At 47.7% G+C, this 21,618-nt stretch overlaps 1 protein-coding gene and 1 long non-coding RNA gene across 8 annotated transcripts in view; both read left to right on the top strand.

The window, feature by feature from the left end:
• The window catches only part of LOC121070318, a 32,319-nt gene extending 16,090 nt beyond the window's left edge, over window positions 1–16,229 (top strand). For 2 of the 7 annotated variants that reach the window (XR_005820007.1, XR_005820010.1), the window contains exons 7-12: window positions 3,370–3,483; window positions 3,632–3,888; window positions 5,609–5,938; window positions 9,479–9,628; window positions 13,022–13,122; window positions 13,484–16,229. This is a non-coding gene — a long non-coding RNA (uncharacterized LOC121070318). The remainder of the gene's footprint in view (window positions 1–3,369; window positions 3,484–3,631; window positions 3,889–5,608; window positions 5,939–9,478; window positions 9,629–13,021; window positions 13,123–13,483) is intronic. The other 5 variants (XR_005820008.1, XR_005820009.1, XR_005820012.1 and 2 more) reach the window with 5 other exon arrangements.
• Window positions 16,230–16,709: 480 nt separating this feature from the next.
• BMP4 (bone morphogenetic protein 4) lies at window positions 16,710–19,632 on the top strand. Its single transcript, XM_040557281.1, is given in 4 exon segments — window positions 16,710–16,864; window positions 17,228–17,604; window positions 18,571–19,098; window positions 19,101–19,632. Coding segments are annotated over 3 exon segments (1,209 nt in total). The 5' UTR covers window positions 16,710–16,864; window positions 17,228–17,234; the 3' UTR covers window positions 19,412–19,632.
• The last annotated feature ends 1,986 nt before the right edge of the window (window positions 19,633–21,618 follow it).

Genomic DNA, 21,618 nt, shown 5'->3' with positions numbered 1-21,618 from the left:
TTCATCTCTGGTCTTTATTTGCTGTTTGTGCTGCCTAGCCAGGATGGCAGCTTCCACGAGCAGAGTGTTGTCCATTCATGCATGAACTGAGCACGGAGTGCAGCTGTCCCTCTTACAAAGTGGGAAAATGTGAAGATGAACTTGAGTTAAGGCCCTCAGTCTGGCTCTCTGGTTTAAACAGACCCATGCGCATTGTGGTGTGCCTGTTTGGTTATCATCTGACTTGGGTGGTGATGATGGAGAGGTTATACCCCAGGGTATAACCTTCTTAGCCTCTGATTCAAAAAGGATGTTAAGCAATGGCAAACAAAGAATCTTAAACCAGTGTGAGGTGAGAAATACCAATTCCTAATCAGCATTGATGTATCAATGTCACTTTATTTAATTGCACCTTCAGTCACTACTTGGTCTCAGTAACAACAATTAGGAATTAGAGAACTGAGTGAGGAGTATCTCCTGGATTTCTCAAATATTTCTGAAAATGTTATTAGTTTTTTCCAGCCATTCAAGATACTAAAAGCTAAAACAACACCAGCAGAGGGAGACAAACCCTGTTATCAGACCAACCTAGTGTAGCAAGACCTGTAGGAATCACTGCTTTTTCATAGGAACCTGAACTGGAAACCTGAAGGAGAAACAACTTTTGTGAGGTGTTGTGTGCCGTTGAAGTCTGTACATGCTTAATAGTGTGAAGTAAGGATAGAAGTCCTCTTAAAAAAATAAAAATCTTTTGGTACCATACTAGATGTTTCATTGGCCAGAAATGTTTCACTTATTTTGGTTGGGTTGCATGTGTGTGTGCATGCATTACTTTCCAACTAGAAAAGTGCAATTATGTTACCTTTATTTCGGATGAAAAATCAGAACATTTAAACAAGATTTACCCAAATATTCTTGCATTTTACTGATTTTTTTCCTTTTTGTGGATGGAAAACTCACTGACTTGACCCAAGTAAACATTTGGACATGATCACACCAGAAGCGTGTTTTCTGGTGAATGGGATGGTTGGTTGAAATGTTTTAATCAGACTGAAGTGTGATGGTTGTGGTTTTCCTGAAATAAGAAAGCAACCCAGACTTCCACAGGTAAGTTAATTTTAATGCCATTTGAAAAGAAATTGCAATAGTGAAGAAAATGAAATCACAAAAGCTTGCTCAGGGTGTAAATGGCAGAAAAGATGCCTCAGGTTGGCTAGTCTTGCTCTCCAGATGACACAAAAAAGTCCTAAATGGATCCTGAACTATTTTGCTTCCATAAAGTTTAACACCAAAAGAAAATGCTTCCCTTGCTGTGCCTAGCCTCAGCCCCTGTTTCTGGAAGAATGTAAATGGAAGGAAGATGGAAAGAAAGACCTGAAAATGAATGAGAGTCTCTCTTTGTAACATATTTGTTAACCTTTCCATGTTCTGTTAGGTTGTGAAGCCATCTTGGTTTGCTTGAGGCTGTAAAATGGAGATTACTTTCACCATCGAACAGTTATATTTGTATTTTCTTCATTGATCAGACACACTGGGTTTTATTCCTCCAGTTGTATATCTAAGAGGATGATAGCCTTGAACCCTTGAGTATTCAGAGGAGCATCCCCTTGTTTGTCTATATTGAATATAGCTTGTGCTGATGAGGCAGCAAATGGCTTTTATGGCAAAGGATTGCTTGCAATGGCAAGAAGTTGTGATGCATTTTTAAAGCAATTCCATTGTCCTTTGCAGTGGGAGTGAACTGGCTGGGCTGGTACAACTGGTGCTGAGAGAGCTGGGTTTCAAAATCCAAACCCTGTTTGTGCGCTGTGGGATTGAATCACCCATCAGGAGGAGAGTGAGGGACCTCATCTGTCAAGTGCTCTGTGGATGTTGTAGTCCATGCATTTCCTGCAAAGCTCTCATTTTGAACAGTGCATGGGGAGTGATGTGTGTGGCTGTGGATAGGAGACCTGAGGATCTGAGGTGGACAAAGCCCCCTCAGTCAGAATCTGTTCATGCTGCCTGCATCTGCAGGCATCGCTCCCAGACAGGACAGGATCTGTTTGTCTGGGAGTCCCGCATCTCTTACCTGGAAAAAAGCTTTTGAATGGGGTGCAGAAGTGTCATTTTATAGCATGAACCGTAAGAGAAAACATGTGCAGGGGATAGGTCTGTAAAAATCATCCTTTAATTAATTGTCTAGATAGAAATAACTGTGGACGTCTTCAAGTGCACTGCTGCTACAGATCAAACCAGCAGCAAAAATCTCTGGGAGTGTTCAAGAAAGATTTTTTTCTTTCCCTACCACGGAACAAAGGTACTTGTGAGGACATTGGCTCTTACAAATATACGCTAGTAGGAAATGTGCCAGAGGGGACCTTGGGAGATCATCTATCCCTCTACCCCAAGGCAGGATTTGCCAGGTCTGAGCCATTCCTGGCAAATCTGCCTCAACAGTGACAGAGTCTGCAGCTCCCCGACTAATTTACTCCAGTGCTCACCTGTCCTTCCTCTTAGGAAATGTGTCTGATGTTTGACCTAAATCCTCCTTGCTGCAATTTAAACCCATTATTTCTTGTCTTATACCCAGTGGACATGAAGAACAATTTATTACCTTCCTATCTGCAACAACCTTTTACATAGTTGAAGGCTGTTATCATGTCTCCCCCTCAGTCTTTTCTTCTCTAGACTAAACAAACCCAATTCTTTCAATCTTTCCTCATAGGTCATGTTTTCTAGACCCCTGATCATTTTTGTTATGGAAATAAACATCCTTTAAATCAAATTCTGTGAATCAATCTTGTGCAGAAAGGAAGGGAAACAGAGAGGTTAGAGTTAGCGTAGGGAACAGGAATCTGGTGGTGAAAGAAGTGAATTTGCTGAGGTCTGTTCAGAGCACAGCCGTCCGTTCTTCTTTGGGATTAGGAAGTACACCGAACAAAATTTTTTCCCCACGTTTCCTTGGGAAAATCTTCTACATGTCTGCTACCAGGAGAAAGACTATTTCATTTCCACAGGTTGTACGGAAAGTGGTCTGTGGAAAAGCATCGGGAAAGATACCGGAGTGAGGGAATTTTTACCTGTATTTTATGTCCATCACACAGACTGTCTGAAATCCACTTGTCTGCAGCGGTACCAATCCTTGTTCTCCAACAAGTGATGTAGGTGGTCCTCAAAAGGCAGTTTAAAACTGGATCATCACTCTTACTTCATAGGAAAGTTTCATCTCTCTGTAGAGTCCTTGTAAGCTGAGTCTGACGCTGAAGAAGCAAGGAGTTAGGAGACTACCACTGCTAACGTGAAAACAGGGCTGCAGAAGGATCCATAAAAAGTTTCCTGTGCTTATACTCCTTTTTGTCCTCCAAAGCATTATCGGCTGGACTGAAGCTATTTTATGTGTTTATTTAGATCCTGCATTGTGGAGTCCTATACTGTTAATGCTTCTAGGCAGTTGAAGCCCAGCATCCTTTTGTTCTTGGTGCATGGGATGTGTGATGCATTGACTCAGCCTTTTACTCAAAGGTAAGTGTGAAGCTGTGGTAAATCTAGTCTCAGATCAAAGACAGTGCAGCCACATGATGTGAAGCATTCAAACAATCACTTTTCTTTAAAAAAATTATTCTGAAGGCTTTATGCTGGGCTCAGATATCACCTGTCTTTCTTTTCCCAGTCTGTATAAGTAGTAAAGCCAGCAGGAGCACCAGACTGCATGCTTTGGCTAACTTGAATTGTGTGTGCTAACATCTGATCCAGATTCCTTGTTAATAGACATGGAAACATGGCCTCATTGTTCAGCTCGCAGAACAATGAACCTATAAACGTGGGACAGCATAAAATTTTATAGAAAGAGGTGGAGGGCCAAGAGCATCTTAAAGCGGAGTGTGCTGATGGGTCTTGAAAAAGAAGTTCAAGAAGATATGTTAAAAGGTAAGGAGTTGGAGTATAGAAGTGACGGAAGGGCAGGTCATGGTCCTTGCATAGATGATGCTGTAAAGGCAAAAGGTTTTGTGTTGGTACAAAAGGTTTTGTGTTGTTTTGTGTTGGTGTGTGGTACCTATGTGAATGTGAAGTAATCAGTAGAAAGGGCAAGTAGTTCTTAGGCAAAACTGTATTGAAAGGACTGTTTTGTAAAGAAACTTCCCAGATGTTCTCTCACCAGAGACGACACTGATTTGACCTGTCAAAGTTGTTAAATTTGAGGCCCTATCTGTGATAGCTGAGAGTTCTAAAATTCTTTAGCAGAGGTCCAAAATAAACAAGGTGTGGTGAAGAGAAAATGCTTTTTGCTCCTTGCAGATTACTGGGACCGGTCTTCCTTTCGCTGTCTGATCCAATGGCAAAGGCTCGCTTATCTTCCAAAAGCCAGACTCGAGAGGATGCCCGAGTGCTTCCTCTAAGCAAAGTGAAGGAGGCCAGGGACAATATTGTGACAAAATAGTGAGACGCATTTGCTCGTGAGATGCCAGTAAACACATTCCAAAAAGCAGTTTTGCTGTGATGAGTTTGGCCATCGTGGTGGAACTGTATTGTAGTAATAGCCAAGAAAAGGTTCTGGTTTTAGACAGCCTTGTTTTTACAAATATCCAAGCAACACCACTTCTCTTAACCAGTTGTAAATGGTACCGTAACAGAATCGCTCTAATAGCAGTCACCTTTCATAAAGACAGGCTTCCAGCATTAGATAAAATACTAAAAGTTGTACTTCTGAGATGGTTTCCATGCAACTTTTCCCATATGGGCCCTAAAACCCCAGATGCTTTAAAATGTGCTTAGGGCCCTGTAAGACATGGGGCTATCATTAATTAGCAAAGCCCCTAAGCACGCGTTTAATTTTAAGCATGTGCTTTTCTTTCTCCGGGATCCATAGGATTTAAGGACTTTAAGTGACTAGGTTTAGGGATATGCTTAAAGATAAGCACGTGTTTAGTTGCTTTCCTGCACTGTGGCTTTATTTGTTTTTACAGAAATAAGAAAAATGAAAGATCTTATTACAGATCAAACACAAATAAATGTCCAAAACACAGCAGGGAGGCTTTAGGTCTTGGTTCAGAGCCCAGTGAAGTCAATGGAAAAACACCCCAACACCTCAGTGGACATGGGAGCATGGTCCTCAGAGGACTGATGATGAACCCAGTGCAGAAACTTGTTGAATACCTCATGTTTCTTTGCAAGGTTCCCTTATCTTGTATCCAGATGTTGCTAACAAGGATTTTTATTAGCTGCTGAGAAGTACTAGAGCGGCAGTTTTTCAACTCTTAAAACGCATGCATATATAGGCAAGGTAGAAATAGTTTGCAGTAGTGATTATGGTCTCTGGAGCTGTGAGTGCATTTCAAAGTTTCCCAGTTCTTGTCAGTAGAACCATTTATTGATCCTGTTGATCTGAAAGTGTTTGCTCTCCTTCTCTCATGAAGTGCAGTGAGGCTAGTGAGACAGTTCCTAGCATGAACGTTGTCTCTGTGTAGAGGGAAAGGTTTATACAACAGGAACAGCAGGTTCCTTTGAATAGCATTCGTCTTTTTTTGCCTTTAGATCTGTACAGTGTAGAGAGCAACACCTGAGTATTCATTTGGTTTCCCTTTTTAGGCATGCAGGGAAATAGCCACCTTTCAAGAGCATTTTGATCTATTTTTGATGTTTATTTCAGGATGAGAGGATGCTGTAGATTTCTGCATTTGATCTGCTGAATTTCCACCTGAATTTTGATCCCATGGTTCAGGCTGAAGCTTTCCTTACTTCTGCAGAGACTGCCCCCAACATCAGCAGATCCACCTGAGCCATCAGCCATATGTGGGCCAACAGTGGGGAAAGTGATCCTGTACCACCTTTGCAGGCACGTCATGAAGGTAGATTTGATTATAACGTATGTGCTTCTGCCTCTTCGGAGGAAGGCATCTGGGTTGCAGTACCAGAGCCATGGGAAAAGCTTTGCTCAAGCAAGCAAGCAGAGTGCCCATCTCGAGTCTCTGGAGAACTGGTAAGCAGTTAGCTCTGCTAAGCTGATATTGCTTCATTTTCTATTATTACTTGTGTTTGCTAGGTCAAATTGACACAGGTCTGCAAGGATGTGCTACAGCCACATCAGAGTACCCATCCAGAGTCTCTGGAGAATGGTTAAACTGTTAGTACGTGCAAAACCCATGTCCCTGCATTGCCTATTATTGCCAGGTCAAACTGACACTTATCTGCCAAGATGTGCCATGGTGACACCTTCATTTTACTCTGGAAGAATATCTTCTGTCACCCCAGGCCTTACTTCCTCATCAATGAAAGACTTTTGGTTGTATCCACTGACAGTAGCTCTGGGATTTGGTATGGTGAGAAGGGGTCCTGTACCAGCTGCGCAGCACAATGGAGTTATAACGTTCTGAATTAAGTTTAATAGAACAAAAGATAAAAAATTGATATTTGCAGCTTGGCTGCTTAGTGGCTGAGCCCCCAAAATTCCTTTGATGTTTTATTCATATTTGATATTTTGATCTTTAACTGAGACCCATTTTAAAGCTAGAGAAAAAAAAACAACAACAATGTTTTCCAAACTCTGAAATGCAAAACCAAAAAGTTGGACCTGGTCTTTCTTTTCCTTCATGGTTCAGAGACTGCAAGGAAAATGATTTGAAGCATTTCCTTCTTCTAACACCAAAACAGAGCCTGGCTTTTAAATAAAAAGAAAACTATTTCTGTTGAGTGCTGAGAGCTGTCCTTTTCTTTCAAGCTGTTTTGCAGAACTAGAAGATACAAATCAATAGGTAAATGTTTAGTCATAGTACTGTAATTATGATATCTACTTTTCCTAAGATTATGATAGGACACATTTCTTACTCGTCCCCTAGAAGAGTTATTTTTTACTGTGAGAAGCCCAGTCCCTGTCTTAAATTTCTGTAGTCCTCTGAACAGAATCTGCGGTCCTTAGTCACATTAGAAAAATCACATTGGCTTGAAAGGAAATGCTAACTTCTTCAATGAGTGGAAAAATACTTCTGTTGCTTAAACGTAGGTAATTAGACTGAGGACTTTCTCCAAAGTAAACCTTGACAATCTAACGATCATCTTTGGCTTTTGCACTGCATGGAGTTTCTCTTACATTGTTAAATGCATTCCATGTTTCAGTAAATGACACCAGGCTCACCAGCAGTGACTGAGTGATTAGTTTATCATCCTCTTAGTGCAGCCATCTAGATCTTTAACTCTTTAAGCAGTGGCATTTAAGACTTGAGAACACCCAGGATCATGCCTGAGGCTTTAGACATTCTCAATTCAAGCAAATCTTGGATATCAAGTGAAAATGAATAAAAGAAAGTAGGTGGGTGCATTCTGATAACACTTTAAACAAGTCAGGTAAGCTAAATTACAGATAAACACCAGGCTTTTCAAGAGGAAGCCAATTCCCCTTTCCTGGGACCACTTAGGTCATTAGGTGTCTGAGTAGCATAAAATTACTTGGAGAAAATCTAACAGCATACAAAGGCAGCAAAGGGTGACAATCTGCATTTCCTAAGACTCAGGGCTCTGAGGCAGAGTTTTTGCTGGGTTACTCATCTCTCATGGCACAGTAAAATGAACAATTTTACAAAACATTTGGTTATAACAAGTGTATGCGAGCTGAAACGTACGGTGCCGATGCCCTGTGCTAAAATCACGTCCATGCAGAGATGTGTAAATGCATAAAGCTTGGCAGCAACAAGAGTCTTTGGAGAAGGAAGAGCCTCTACTTAATTCAGAAACAAAAGGTGCAGGAGGATTTTCAGACAGAAGGAAAAGGCTTTGACCTGTGAGCTGCTGACCAGCTGCACCTGCTGCTCGGCATCATGGATCTTCACCTATCATCTGATCCTTCTCAGTAACGTGAGCCAGATCACCATGTGTGCCCTCTGCCATGGGAGACATGGAGCTGCTCACCCTGCGGAGACAAAGTCCTTTGGGACTTCTGTAGCTGGGAAGAGTCAGAAATTAACAAATGCAGCATTTACATGTGTCCAGCAACAGAATAGAAACCAAAGCCCTGCTTTTATTTATTTATTTTTGTTAAAAAATGCTTTCATAGTTTTGCCCATTACCTGTGGTGGTTTGTTTTGTTATGTTTTGTTTTGGTTTGGTTTGTTTGCAGACTGGACTTGGAGTTTTGCTATTTTGGGTGAGTTTTTGACCAACAGGGCAGGGTGATCCTGTGTGGAAAGGGAATGGATGATGCTACTATAGTAAATTCTTTATATCCTAAAAGAGGTTGAGAGTGGATGGGGAGCTACCTCTGAAAGAGCAGAGCTGTGCTCCTGCAGGCACAGACAGACCAGTTAGGTCTCCAATTTTCTGGTGACTGTGGTGTTGCCTCCAGGTGTAGCCATTCTCAGCACTGTAAATACATTCAGACACCTGCTTTGAGTAGGCCTACCTATCAGAAAACACAATGGAAGTGATCTAGTTGTGCCATCCCTTTCATGGTTCCTCCTCTGTGGTGGTCTCGTCTTGGGCTCTTGGTGGCTTCCAGGGGAGCCTCTGAAAAAGGAGTTGTTGTGGTTTTGTGCTTTGGGTCAGGGTTTGGATCCACTATCCCTGACCCAAGTCGGTACTCAGTGGCTCTAAGTCCTCTTTGCCTTCTCATTTTATGCTCCGCTTTCCAATTATGTGTCTTAATCCACTTGATTTTCTCCTTGCAGTCCCTCAAGTCCCAAACCTGCGCAGCCCTACCTCTGTCCTTCACATGCTTAGCTTGGTCTGAAGTGGACAGGCAGCAAGATTTCCTGCCCTGCCTTGCCTCTGCACCTAACTGCTGCATGGGGAAAGAGAGATGGGAGGGAAAATGACTTGCTGAGGGCCACTAGAGAAAGGGTAGATGGCTGTTTTTGGCAGCCATGCTGTTAGCTCAATGCTGGCTCTTTGTGAGGAGTGTTTATAGGCTGTATGACTTCTATAAATAGCATCACACATTTGCTCTTTGCTATATTTCTTTGAATTGGGGTGCGGTGTCATTTGCATACAATACCTAATTCTAGGCTTGTTACCGTATCGAGTGTGTGTACAGAGGGTGGGAAAAGGCAGCAGAGTCAGAGGGCAGAGATGGAACAAGCAGGAATGTAGGGCGCAACCAGGGGAACAAAGAGGTCCTTGGGGAAACTGCTGCAACGGGGCTGTTTTCCTTTCTGTGCCTCAAAGTGCAACACCAGCCTGCCCAGGGGGCAGACTGAAACACCAGTGTTACCCTAACTGTGGTTGCGACACAGATAGAAATCGACGTTTTATACCCTTCGTCTTGAGCCCTATGCTCAAACGCCAAGTTTTAAGCCCATATCTCTTCGTGGCTGGGTGATGCTGTGCACCTGCCGGCTGTGCCATTCTGGATCGTCTTTGCAGAGCCGCGCTGCCTGTTGTGACACCTTGGTGCCTTTGGCTTCGGTCCCGTTTTCTAGAATTGCACTTGGCCGTGCCTTGGCCCTCTGCCCAGACTGAATTTGCCTTCTTGGTTTTCACTTCTTTCCCATATCGCTTTTCTCTCCTGTTCTGTCTTCCTGCTTATCCTCAGGGGTCTGACGTTGCAAACCCTTCTGCCCAAGTGGGTGAGCACCCCGTGCACCCAAGGTCCCGTCATACACAAGAGAGAGTGAAGCATGGGATGTCCTCAGATGTGCTGCCTTTCTGCAGTTTCTCTTCTTCCTTCTTCAAATGAATTTAGGTAATTCTACTAGAAGTCCCTCTTCTCCCTTTTTTTTTTATGACCCAGTTCTTCAGTTTTATTTCTCCATACTCTGTTTGGTCACTGGTATTTTAAAAATAAAATCAGTAGATCCTGCAAATGGCCTTTAACAGAAAGCCTAGTTTGCCTGTGGGATTAGACACGCACGGTACACACGTACAGCGCTGGTTTGCCCACGTCGTTTGGATAAGGTATCAGAGAGCACAGACTGTCTTTGCATTGAAGCCGGCAGGTCAAGAAATTGGCCTCTCTTCAGTTCAGGGGCCGTGTGGCTGCCAGCCAGTAATCTAAAGCCCTGATGACTATTTCTGGAAAATGCTGGAAACCCACCTCTGACTACAATGTGTTTAATTCCTAGTTTCCAGGCATATTCACTTTTGCTTCTTTCTTATGGGGAAGATTTTGCTTCTATCTCCCAGCAATGTTTCTCTTCTGCTCTTCTTCTCAAGCCAGAGCGACGCAAGGGAGAATCAGCCCAGCACTTTCTACTCCTGTTGAGATGTGAGGATGTCCCTCCATGGTGATGCACTAGATGTATGGGGCAGTGTTTGCCCTCGCAGCAACACCACTTTTATTTCACGTGCTGTAAAATGAAAGATCATACAACATCCGTGGGTCTCGTTGCTCTCCCAGTATGGTCCCAGGGGTTGGAGTCCAACCAAAATAGATTGAAAGACTTCTCTTTGCTGGGCTGGAGTTTGATGACCTGTTTAGAACTGATGTTTGGTTTTGCTTTATTTCTGAGAATGGTTCAAAGTGCTCTTGTTCTTCCAGAAGGGAGACTCTGACATGCCTTTAATTCTAACGTTCTCCTTTCCTCATTTTTTTTTAATTACTCTTTGCTGTTAAGCATATGCTTAGCCACTTGGCTAAAGTAGCTTCCTGGTGGCTCAGACAGTGTCATAGGAACACAAAGCTGAACCTAGACCTTCTGAAGTCCAAATCAACTTCTTCATCATAAGGCCAGCCTTCCTCTAGGCATCCCAGTACTTGCAGCACTGCTCCGAACCTTTGAACTTCCCAGGGAGCTAAAGGCCTGCTTTAGGCTGCTGAGTCAGTGTCTGTGTATGATGGAAGCAGTGAAGGGGAAAACGGGTAATTGCCCATGGAGGAAAACACCAAAAATGAAATTATGTTTTGCTGCTGTTGACACAAGCTGTGCTCCTTTTCAGGTGCTTTTGGGCAACAGTTGCTTAGGAAAAGGGTATGGTGGGCTTTGGTGCTTCTTACAAGTGTCTTTTGTTGCCCCAGAGCAGAGCAGAGCAGGTAACAGTAAGTAAGAATGTCTCTACCTTGAAAATAAACCCAGAGATCACCTCACTCCTTGGCTCACTTTATCAATAATAAAACAGCCTTGCCACACTGTAGTGATGTCCTGCTAAAAGGTTCGTCAGGAAGGACCGTGGGTTCTTCTAGCTCCTTCCTTCTACTATACAGGGCATTACCCCTTTCACAGGGAGTAAACCTGTAGGATATTTGCAGTGAACTGGGTTGCCCTGACAAAGGTGCTGCACTGACATGGATTGTTTTGTACTAGGATAAGCCATTGAGGTCCTCGGTCAAGATCCTGCTGCACTGGGTATGTTTTAGCCAAGTGTGATGGATATGTGTGTGTCCCTGCATCTGTGTGTGCACCTTTATATACACACATATGGTTACAAAAGCACACAGGGCACTTTGTTGGAACTAGGACAGCAACTTGACCTACCAAGCCCATACAACCTGCAGCCTTGTATAAAGGTTTGTGGGGAAGCAGCACTTCCCTCTGCAGTGATCTCTTTCTCATCACCTATCTGGGGGAAGCTCATGCTTATACATTTACTGTGTAAGGTTGTTTGGTGAGTACTTTCCAAGAATGATCCTTGGCCTGTTGAATGCTTGTGAGCGTGCGCTTGGTCACCAGGCATCTGGTACAAAGGAGCCCTAACAGTTTCTTATTGCTGGAGATGGAAGCCACAAGTCATGTCTCCCACCTGGGATCAGATGGGAATCCCTAACAGGATTCCTCCTCCGTTTTCGGGGGAGGATGCTCACATTAATGAATATGAAATTCAGAGATGTGCTGACACTTCTGAGCACTCGTGATAGTGGTTACCCCTAAACTCCTTTGCTATTGCTGAAAATCAAATAGAGCAGATGTGAACAGGCTCAGAACAAACTCACTTAGCAAATTCCAGTGTGTTCTCTTACAACTATTTTTGCAGCAGTTGTCCTGCTCTGCTTATTTATGCCTTGCGCTAGTGTTTGCAATCATTAAAGCTTCTGATGATAGCAGATCTCGAGATACAATTAAAGGACAAAGACAGATGTCAGCACCCCAGAGGTGCCATGTGGTTGTGCGGTGTGGTAGATTTGGCAGTGTTGCTAGACAGCGAGGAAGAGCAAAGCATTTGAAATATCAGAGTCACAGCTGAAGTCAGACAAAGCCACATATCGGTGCTGGAGACACACTGAAGTGGTATGTACTCTGAGGGAGCTGCCAGCACTTGTGGTGTTCTCCAAAAGTATTCATGACTCAACAGAGCTGCAATGAACCTGCTTATCTTAGATATCCATATGGCCTTATGGTGTTCGTTAGGAGGGCGACGGTCTTTATTAGGACCAGCTACAATTTCTGAACAGGAAGGATGCATTTCTCATCCTTTGGAGGTCCTTCTTGCTTCTCAGGGATGAGACTTTGATAGAGCGGGGAGCAAAAGTGTGCTAAAAGCAACATTTCTTTCCAGAACCTGCATGAGAATATGAATATTCTGCTAGTAACATTGACCAAGGAAACCAGTCAATGTATAAATGATTTTACGACAGATGGTTTAAAGAGGCGTTCGTAGCACAGATCAGGAGAATTTTAATAACAGACCATTAAAATGGCTTTAGCTTTATTTTATGAATTATATTGCTGAAGCACTTCCACAAGACTGAGGCTTCCTAGTTTTGATGCACTACACAAGCATCTCATAAGGGACAATATTTAGCTGCAGAGGCCTTACACTCTCACTGGAGCAGACGGACGATGTATGTATGGAAAGCGAGGCGTGAAGTTTCTGGGCTTGCTCAGTCTTGGGGATCTTCCAAAAGTGGCAGAGTGAACAAGTCAAGTGAAACCAGGAATCGTTCTCCCTGCGTGGGACAGTCAACTTTCTCATGGCTTTTGCAAAACAATAAAATTAATCCTTAAAACTTAGAAAGAAGTATACAAGTTTCAGCTGCTGTGTATCTGATTACCAAAGACTGCCTTTATATATTTTTATACTTATATACTTTTATACTTTATATACTTATTAATATCCCCACACAGTGTTTTTATATTTATTTGTAAAAACAACAAAACTGTTTGGAATAACACAGCAGTCCTAAACATGATTCTCTTGTTAGCTCAGGAGCAGTTCTAGATGTGATCCTGACCTCAGGAGAGACACTTAAATGTAAAGACGAAGGAAACTCCAGGCTGGGCCCAGTCCTGTATTTCAGGAGAGGTAAGAATTTCTTTTTTCAAGAGAAAGTAGCAAACACTGGTAGAACAGGCCGGCTCTGGAGCATTCAGAGAAATCCTAAAAATCTCGGTGTGGCTGTAAGAAATGTTCCTTTCGCCATTCAAGCAGCAGCACTTGTTTTCACCGGCTGGAGTCTGGCTCTTTAGTGAAGAGCTACTTTGGAAAATGCAATCCCTTGGAGTTGTTTGTTCGGTTCCCTTTGTTTTAATTGACAAGCTTAGGTGGTTGAAAGGAAAGGGTAGGAGGGAACTGATATTAGCACACTTATGGGCATCTCCTCCTGTAATTCATGTCATTAAAACGTCTCTGACATATGACTTTATTTATTTATTTATGGTTTTAGGCTTGTTTCTGCTCAAGCACAAATCTGGTGAGACAAGTTTTTTTCCCAAGGCAGGTTGTTTGCAAACTTTGGAGCCCAAAAGGTGCAGCTGCTCTAAAAATAACACAGAATACAAGAACTGGTTTGGGAAGGTTTCACTCTGCCCAAGTCCAGAGGCATCTCCTGAAATGCTGCCATTAGGGGAGAAGTTTGCCTTGTAAACAGAGCCGGCCTAATTTCTAGAGGTGCTGAACGTCGACCTGCAGTGCCCGCTGGTAAGTCTTGAGCACAAGAAACCTGGAAACGGGGCAATTTTTAGTGGCCGGGATTTTATCAGGAACGCGTCTGGGCAAATCCATGATGACTGCGTTGAAAGAAGAGAACACTAATTGCCCCTCAGCTAGCGACCACCGCAAGCAGAGCTGGGCACCCGGGCTCCAGGAGACCTGCCAGCTCCTGGGCTTCTTGCTGCCACCGACAAAGTAAGACTTCACTCACAGTCATGGGCTGTACGTGCATGAATCACCTTCTTGTCTGGCCATTCTTTGCAGGGTGACATCCCCAGTGACCTGGTGCCCAGCTTCCAGAGGAGGCCAGCAGCCTTGCTGTCCAGGTGCAGAAGCCCCTGGAAGGTTTTTCGCGGAGATCAACGAGGGAGAAACCTGGCTGCAGAGCCCTGAGCACAGCTGGGACTGATCACAGGCGAGAACCTCAGCAGTGCCCCCTCGCCCACGCTAGATGTGATGCTGGGTGAGGTGTGCCTTGCACAGAGCATAGACGTAACCTTCTCTATTTTTGATTTGCTGGATCTTTAAAACATACAAGGTTGTATCTACCACTGAATTAAGCAGTGTTTGCTTTTCAAACCTTCCACATTTGTATTTTTAGCTCCATTTTGGCATTGACTTTTTTGGTTGGAATATATAACACACTCAGTTATTTAGCGTGCCTGGACCGAATTCAGCCTATGTGTAACTCCATGGGCTTGAGCAGAAGCTACGTTCAAGGTAAATTACTCTCTATGGGGCTAAGGAAATACAGCTTCTGTAGAAATGCATTTCAGCTCCTTCAGTAAATGCTACACTATTTCCATCCATGGTTATTCCGTTGTGGTTTGGGTTATGTATTTACATTTTACGGAATAAATACTACAGCTTTCCCCATGACTAACACTTCTTAGTAACCAATAAGCTACTCAAATACGCTGTTGCCTCCTACAAGAGCCTAAACCACATCGCTCTCCACTGGCTTTCTGTCCCCAGCTGGCCACCTCCTTGCACAGAGGCATGGTTAACCAGCATTACATAAGTAACTTTTTGGATCTCGCTTTAACGGGACGGCTTCCTAGAGGAGGCACTGGATGCTGTGGGACTGAATTCCTCAGCGACAAACATTTCCAACGCAGCCGCTGTCTGATCCTACCAAAATCTGACTGAGGTCTTCAGGCGAGGAGAGTAACATCTTGCTGCTGCTCCCACAAAGAGGCAGCGAGTTGCTTTTCCATATCCAGAGGTCTGTTTTAAGAGCAGTGTTGTACAGGCCCTTGCGTAAACTTTGCTTTTAGACTGGAATATTTTCAATGAAAATGTTATTCGACTTTAAAAAGTTGCACAGCAGCTACTCCAAAAATTGTTTTCCCTTGTTAAGAATAACACACAGTGTGATACATTTGAAATGGTGATAGCAATATTTCACAAATTTTGATGGATTCATAGTCCAAATACCTTGCTAACAGATGTTTCTTTTAAACTCGGAGTGGTATAGGAATAACTCAGAGATACTACAGTGTCAGCACTGCCTTTTATCTGCGTGTGTCCTCTCAGTGACATCCCTGCGCTTTTGTAATGCACGGGTCAGGTCTGAGCTAAAAAAAAAAAAAAAAAAGTGAAATATTAAAGGAAGTCCTATCTGCTGGCTGTGTGAGCTTTGGGGCAGTGCCTCAGGGCTGTGAGGAAGCTGACGCGCGCTGCCCCGCTCTCGCTCTGTGCTTGGGCACGGCGGCCTGGTGGTTTGTGGGACTCTGCTGCTTTCCACTCATCATTTCTCAGCTGGCTCTTGGTTGTGGTTCATCTATGAACTGCGGAGTCCCCATGGCCAACCCTCTGACCGTATCTTTTGGTCTTACGATTTTACTAACCTTTCCCTCTGTGGATGATACCTTGTCCAACCCAGAGGGATACCTCAGCAAGGCAAAGGAATGGTATTTTAACACCCTGGCAGAGCTCTCCCTTCTTTATCACAGGGTTGTTTCACTCTGCCTCTTGTCATTTTGTAGCATCCTGTCCTCTCCCAGGAGCTGCCTCCTCCATGCCTTGCTCACAGCGTGCCCAGTTGATGTGTGACAGACCCCTCTGTCCCCAGACCCCATCAGGGAACAACCTTGAGCCCTGGGACGCCTGGCTTACACTCTTAACCCAAAATCTGGCTCTGCGAAGCAATCTTTGGTAATGCTGGAGTTGAGCTGTGCGACAGGAGCATCCTTCCTCCAGGTGAGCCTGTTGGTAGCCCTCCGTGGCCACGTGCAGCCCGTGCTGGCTTGAGAAGGTGCCTGCCTCGTGTCCTTGTGGGGTCAAGGAACGTGGCCTGGTGGGAAGTGTGCAGCCAGCCTCATTCTTGCTGCCCGGGGGGGAACAGGGAAGAGAAGGGAGAGAAAATCCAGAGGGCAGGTGGGGACCGAAGGCAGGGATAATCTGTGGGCCTGCCGGCGGGCTGCAGCCCCGCGTGTCCCCAGGGGAGCCTCGCTGTGCCCAAAGGGTGCAAGAAGGGGGGGGGGACACGGGGCTCTCCCTCCAGCCCCTTCTCCAAGCAGCTCCAAGCTCCCCTCTCCTGAAGGCAGAGCCACTTCCCGAGCTCCTGTTCCCAAACCCGAGCCCCCTTCCCCACACCCAAAACCCCCTTCCCAAACCAGCCCCCGGGGGGCTCCCTCCATGCCGCCCCCCCAGCGGCCACCCCCGGGCGGGGACCCCCGGTGCCAGGCGGGGTCTGCGGGCACCTGAGCGGGGCCGGGGCTCTCCCCTCACCCCGTGGCGGTGCCGGGGGGCTCGGCGCTGCCCCCCCAACCCCGGGCCGCCCCCTCAGCCCCAGCCCGGAGCCTGGCGGCGGGGCGGGCCGGGGCCGTCCCCCGCGGGGCCGGGCCGGGCCGGCCGGGGGCGGGCCGGGGGCGGCGGGCAGGGCCGGGCCGGGCCGGGCCGTGCCGGGCCGGGCCAGAGGGGGGGTGTGCGAGGCTCCACGTGACTGCGGGGCCGGGAGAAAACCGGGGCCGGCGGCGGCGGCGGCCGCACTGCGCCCGGGCGGCGATCGCGGGAGGCGCTCGGCAGCCGCTGCCCCGGGGCTTTCGGCGCGCTGGGGCCGGGCTGGCTCTCCAGAATCATGGACTGTGCTGATATGCCTTGTTTGCTGTCAGTGAGTACAGCCCTCTTCTTCCTCGCAGTGGCTTTTTTTTTTTTTAAAGCTTTTTTTTTTTTTTTTTTTTTTAGTTAATTTTAAACTTTTTCTTCGTCTCCCCCCCCCACCCACAGCGTCCGGCGGCGGGACTCGAACCGGCGGCCCCGCGCCCCTTCCCCGCCGGGCGCCGCAGCCCCGGGCCGGCCCCGCGATGCGCCTCGGAGCCCCCAGCCCCTGCCCGCCGGGGGCTTCTTCCCTTTTACCGTGGCTTTTTTTTTTCTTTTTCAAGTTTTCTTCGGAAGAGGAGGAGGTGGGGGGGGGGGGGCTCGCTTTTCATCCTGACTTTCCTTGTTGTTTGTTGTTGCGTGTTTTACACCCCAGAGACACCATGATTCCTGGTAACCGAATGCTGATGGTCATCCTACTATGCCAAGTCCTGCTAGGAGGTACCAACCATGCTAGCCTGATACCCGAGACCGGCAGGAAGAAAGTCGCAGAGCTTCAGGGACAAGCCGGATCCGGACGCCGCTCTGCCCAAAGCCATGAACTCTTGCGGGGTTTCGAAACAACTCTGCTGCAGATGTTTGGGCTGCGAAGGCGGCCTCAGCCCAGCAAGTCAGCCGTCATTCCTAGTTACATGCTGGATCTCTACCGGCTCCAGTCCGGGGAAGAGGAGGAAAGCCTCCAGGAAATTAGCCTGCAGTACCCTGAGCGATCGACCAGCCGGGCAAACACCGTGAGGAGTTTCCACCATGAAGGTCAGTGATGGGAGGAGGTAAATTCCCAGCCCTGGTAGCGATCGGGGTTCACATGGGTTTGGAAGCTCACGAATGCGTTTAGAAGCAGGACGTGCCCGGCTCTAAAAACACCCCCCCAAGCCTGCCGTGCGTGTGGCTGACAGGCACGCTGCCCTGTATTTTTTTCCAGCATCCTGTGCTTAACCCGAGTTTGGCTATATTTTGAGGTGCCCTTGCCTCTGCTGACAACAGTGAGTTTCCTTCGGTCCCTCCACCTCGGGGTCGCTCCCCGGGCTCGCGTGGATTTAATGGCTCTGGATCGGATGCGGGAGTAAAGCGAGGGCGGGATCTCGCCCCTGGTGTGTTTCTTTTGAACTATCAAAGTGATCGCTGCCTGGTTTTGCTCTTAAGAAAAAAAAAAATTCCAAAAAAACCCCTACTCGAATTTAATACTTACAGCTGTGTGTTTATAAGGTTTATTCAATAGGCCCTTGTAATCTGATCCAAATGTTTCCTAGCGGATGTTTCTTTTCCAAAGTAAATCTGAATTATTAATCCAGCCGCATCATTACTGCGCTGGAATTTGCTTCTCCTTCTCCCCCTGCCCCCTGCGCCCCGTAACAAGGCACCTCTGTGCTCCCTGGCACAGCACCTCTCCGAGGAGATGATTTTGGAGATGGAGTCGGGGCGGGGGGAAGTGAAAGGGGAAAAGTCTCCCTGAAAGCGAAGGGGAGAGGCGGGGAGGGCAGACCCCGTCTGGGCAGAGGCGTGCGGAAGGCGAGCGAGCGGCGCCGGGACCGCTGCGGGTCCGGCCGGGAGGGATGCGCGGGGGAGCGGAGCAGTGCCAGCGGCTGCCGGGCAGGTGAAGCACGGATGTGAGCTGTGGTTGTGCTGGGGGGCTGTGGCTGGGTGCCCTGAGGCTAACGTGCTCTTGTTTTGTTTTCTTTTTTTTTGTACCGTTTTCCCCCCTGCCCTGCTCCCCTCTAGAGCACCTGGAGACCGTCCCGGGCCCCAGCGAGGCGCCCCGGATCCGCTTCGTCTTCAACCTCAGCAGCGTGCCGGAAAACGAGGTGATCTCCTCAGCAGAGCTGCGGCTGTACCGGGAGCAGGTGGAGGAGCCGAGCGCGGCGTGGGAGAGGGGCTTCCACCGGATAAACATTTACGAAGTGATGAAGCCGCTGTCGGAGCGCGCTCAGGCCATTACGCGCCTGTTGGACACGCGGCTGGTGCACCACAACGTGACGCGCTGGGAGACCTTTGATGTGAGCCCGGCCGTGATCCGGTGGACCAAGGACAAGCAGCCGAACCACGGGCTGGTGATCGAGGTGACCCACCTCCACCACGCACAGACTCATCAGGGCAAACACGTCAGGATTAGCCGATCTTTACCTCAAGGGCGCGGGGACTGGGCTCAGCTCAGGCCGCTCCTGGTCACTTTTGGGCACGACGGGCGAGGCCACGCGCTGACCCGCAGAGCCCGCCGGAGCCCCAAGCACCAGCGTTCCCGCAAGAACAAAAAAACTGCCGCCGCCATGCCCTCTATGTGGATTTCAGCGACGTGGGCTGGAACGACTGGATCGTGGCGCCCCCGGGGTACCAGGCGTTTTACTGCCACGGGGACTGCCCCTTCCCTCTGGCCGACCACCTCAACTCCACGAACCACGCCATCGTGCAGACGCTGGTCAACTCCGTGAACTCCAGCATCCCCAAGGCCTGCTGCGTGCCCACGGAGCTGAGCGCCATCTCCATGCTCTACCTGGATGAGTATGACAAGGTGGTCCTGAAAAACTACCAGGAGATGGTGGTGGAGGGGTGCGGGTGCCGCTGACCCCCCTTCCCCGCCACCCTCTCCTCCCCTTCTCTCTCCCTCCCATCCCACCCCAGAACTGCTTGCTATAGCTGGACTCTTCTCTAAACTAAACGTTCACCTTGACCTTATTTATGACTTTATGTGCAAATGTTTTTGACAATAATGATCATATATTTTGACAAAATATATTTATAACTACATATTAAAAGAAAAAAATAAAATGAGTCATTATTTTAAAGGTAAACGCATTTTGTGTCTCACCTCTCAGGGTGGTGCTGAGGCTGTGCTGGCCAGGAGTGCAGCAGGGGTTGTATCTCCTCTTTTCCTTCCCCTCTGTCCCTGCTTCCCCCCCCCCCTCCCTTTTCCCCTAAGAAGGCTTTGCAAATTTCAGTCTTTCTATTTCTCGCCGAGGTACCGTGGATCCCCCTGTGCTGGGGCTGCGCCACGTGGGAGATGAGGGTCCCTGGAGATTAAGAGCTGCTTCTCCCGGCCGCTGGGAATAGAGCCGACCTTGCTAACCTGGCCCAAGCGTTTGCAAAGCAACCCACCAAAAATGCATTTGAAAAGAAGGTGAAGATTTACCTGAGGGCTTTATGCTAAACCCACTGGGTTTTATACCCTTCGTCCATCTTCAGGATTCCCCAGGTTTTAAAACTATTAACATTTTCTCCCCCTACCCTCCTCCCCTCCCCACTGGAGACTGGCTTCTTTGGGAAGCTTCAAAGGTTTGCACGGGTCCTTTGAAGATCAAATCGCCCCATTACAATGCCAAAAAAAAAAAAAAAGATATCTGGAGCAGTTAAATACGTGTTAGCTAATAGCTACCTGTGCTGCGTCCTTTCCAAATTGCTTCCGAGCAGGAAGGTGATCAGAGCCAAACAGGTATGGTTGGAGGTAACAGGGGCCCGAAATTCCTGGCTCAAACGCTGTGGACGGACTGTGTTTGGTTTGGGAAACGGGGAGCTGGGCCGTGTGGCACGGCGGGGTGCGTGCAGGGGGCTCCGACCCTCAGCCCTTGTGGGAGTGGGAAGGGAGGGGAGCGGGGGCAGGGTGCATGATGCATTTTTTTTTTTTTTTCCTCCTTCTTTTAATGATTGAAGCTCTCCAACCCTCCAAAAGGGGCAGCTTAGCTGAAACCAATAAAAACCGGACTGGAGAGCTTGCCAAAAGCCTTGGCTCCCTGAAGAGTGCAGGTGGAGAGAGGAGATGGGAGCCGCGGGGGGAGGCGAGCATGGCCCCGCGGTTCTCTTGGAAACAACAACAACAACAACAAAAAAAAAAAAAAAAAAAAAAACCAAACACAAAAACCACCCTTCAAACTCCTCTGTGCCAGCGAGGCTTTTCCACTCCGCTGTCCCACCGGGCACTGGTGCACAGGGACAAGCCACGGTGTCCCCTGTGCCCATGGAGAGCCTCCAGGTGGCTTCGTGCCTCCCTGGGCCACCAGAGCTGGGTCTGTGCAGCCTCCTGGCAGTGGGTTTCTGCTGCTGGTGGGCTGCACGGCGCCTGTGGGGCTGTGGTGGGTCAGGGAGGGGATCACCCCACAACCTGGGAGTGTGTAGGGACGGTGGTTGTTGCTGATGTGTCTCCGGGGGCCCCCTCCACCCGAGCTGATGAGCTGACGCTCTCATTCCTGCCTTTAGAAGGGAAATGCGTGGCCCGGGGCATCGGTGACCTGCTGCCTCCCCTTTGATGCCTGCATATCAGACATAGCCGTGCCAAAGAAAGAATTTCATTTTGAAGTGGCATCAGCTAAAGGCGAGGGCCTTTCAGCTACCTGACAGGGCAATTAGGGTGCAGTGCCTCTGCTCTGCCCCACCGCAGGTAACCCCACGGGACCTGGAGCAACCCTGGCACCAGGGCAGGCGCAGCTTCAGGGGGCTGCCTTGAGGAAATCTCTCTGCTTTTCCCTACCGGGAAAAAAACAGAAGTTTGAGGCTTCTCCCAGGTTTGTCTCCCTGCCTGTTGGTGCACCCCGGGTTGTCCTGATGGTGTCCCAAAGCCCAGCAGCCTGTGTGCAGGCAGCTCTGGGCTTTCCATCGTTCTCACAGCGCTGTGAGAAGTCTCCGACTGTTTTGCTGCGTTCCTGCTGCCTTATGGGTCTGTTTATTTTGGTGTTTATTTTTTTGCATTGTGTTTCAATGATGAAATCAAAGCTTCAGCCCTGTGGAGGCTGAGGCACCTGCTTTGCCGTAGGTGCTGCGAGGGGAGGCGTCCTGGTGCGT

The sequence above is a fragment of the Cygnus olor genome, chromosome 5 (genome assembly GCF_009769625.2).
Source record: "Cygnus olor isolate bCygOlo1 chromosome 5, bCygOlo1.pri.v2, whole genome shotgun sequence".
Classification (NCBI taxonomy): Eukaryota; Metazoa; Chordata; class Aves; order Anseriformes; family Anatidae; genus Cygnus; species Cygnus olor.
This window is presented reverse-complemented; position numbering and strand designations above follow the sequence as displayed.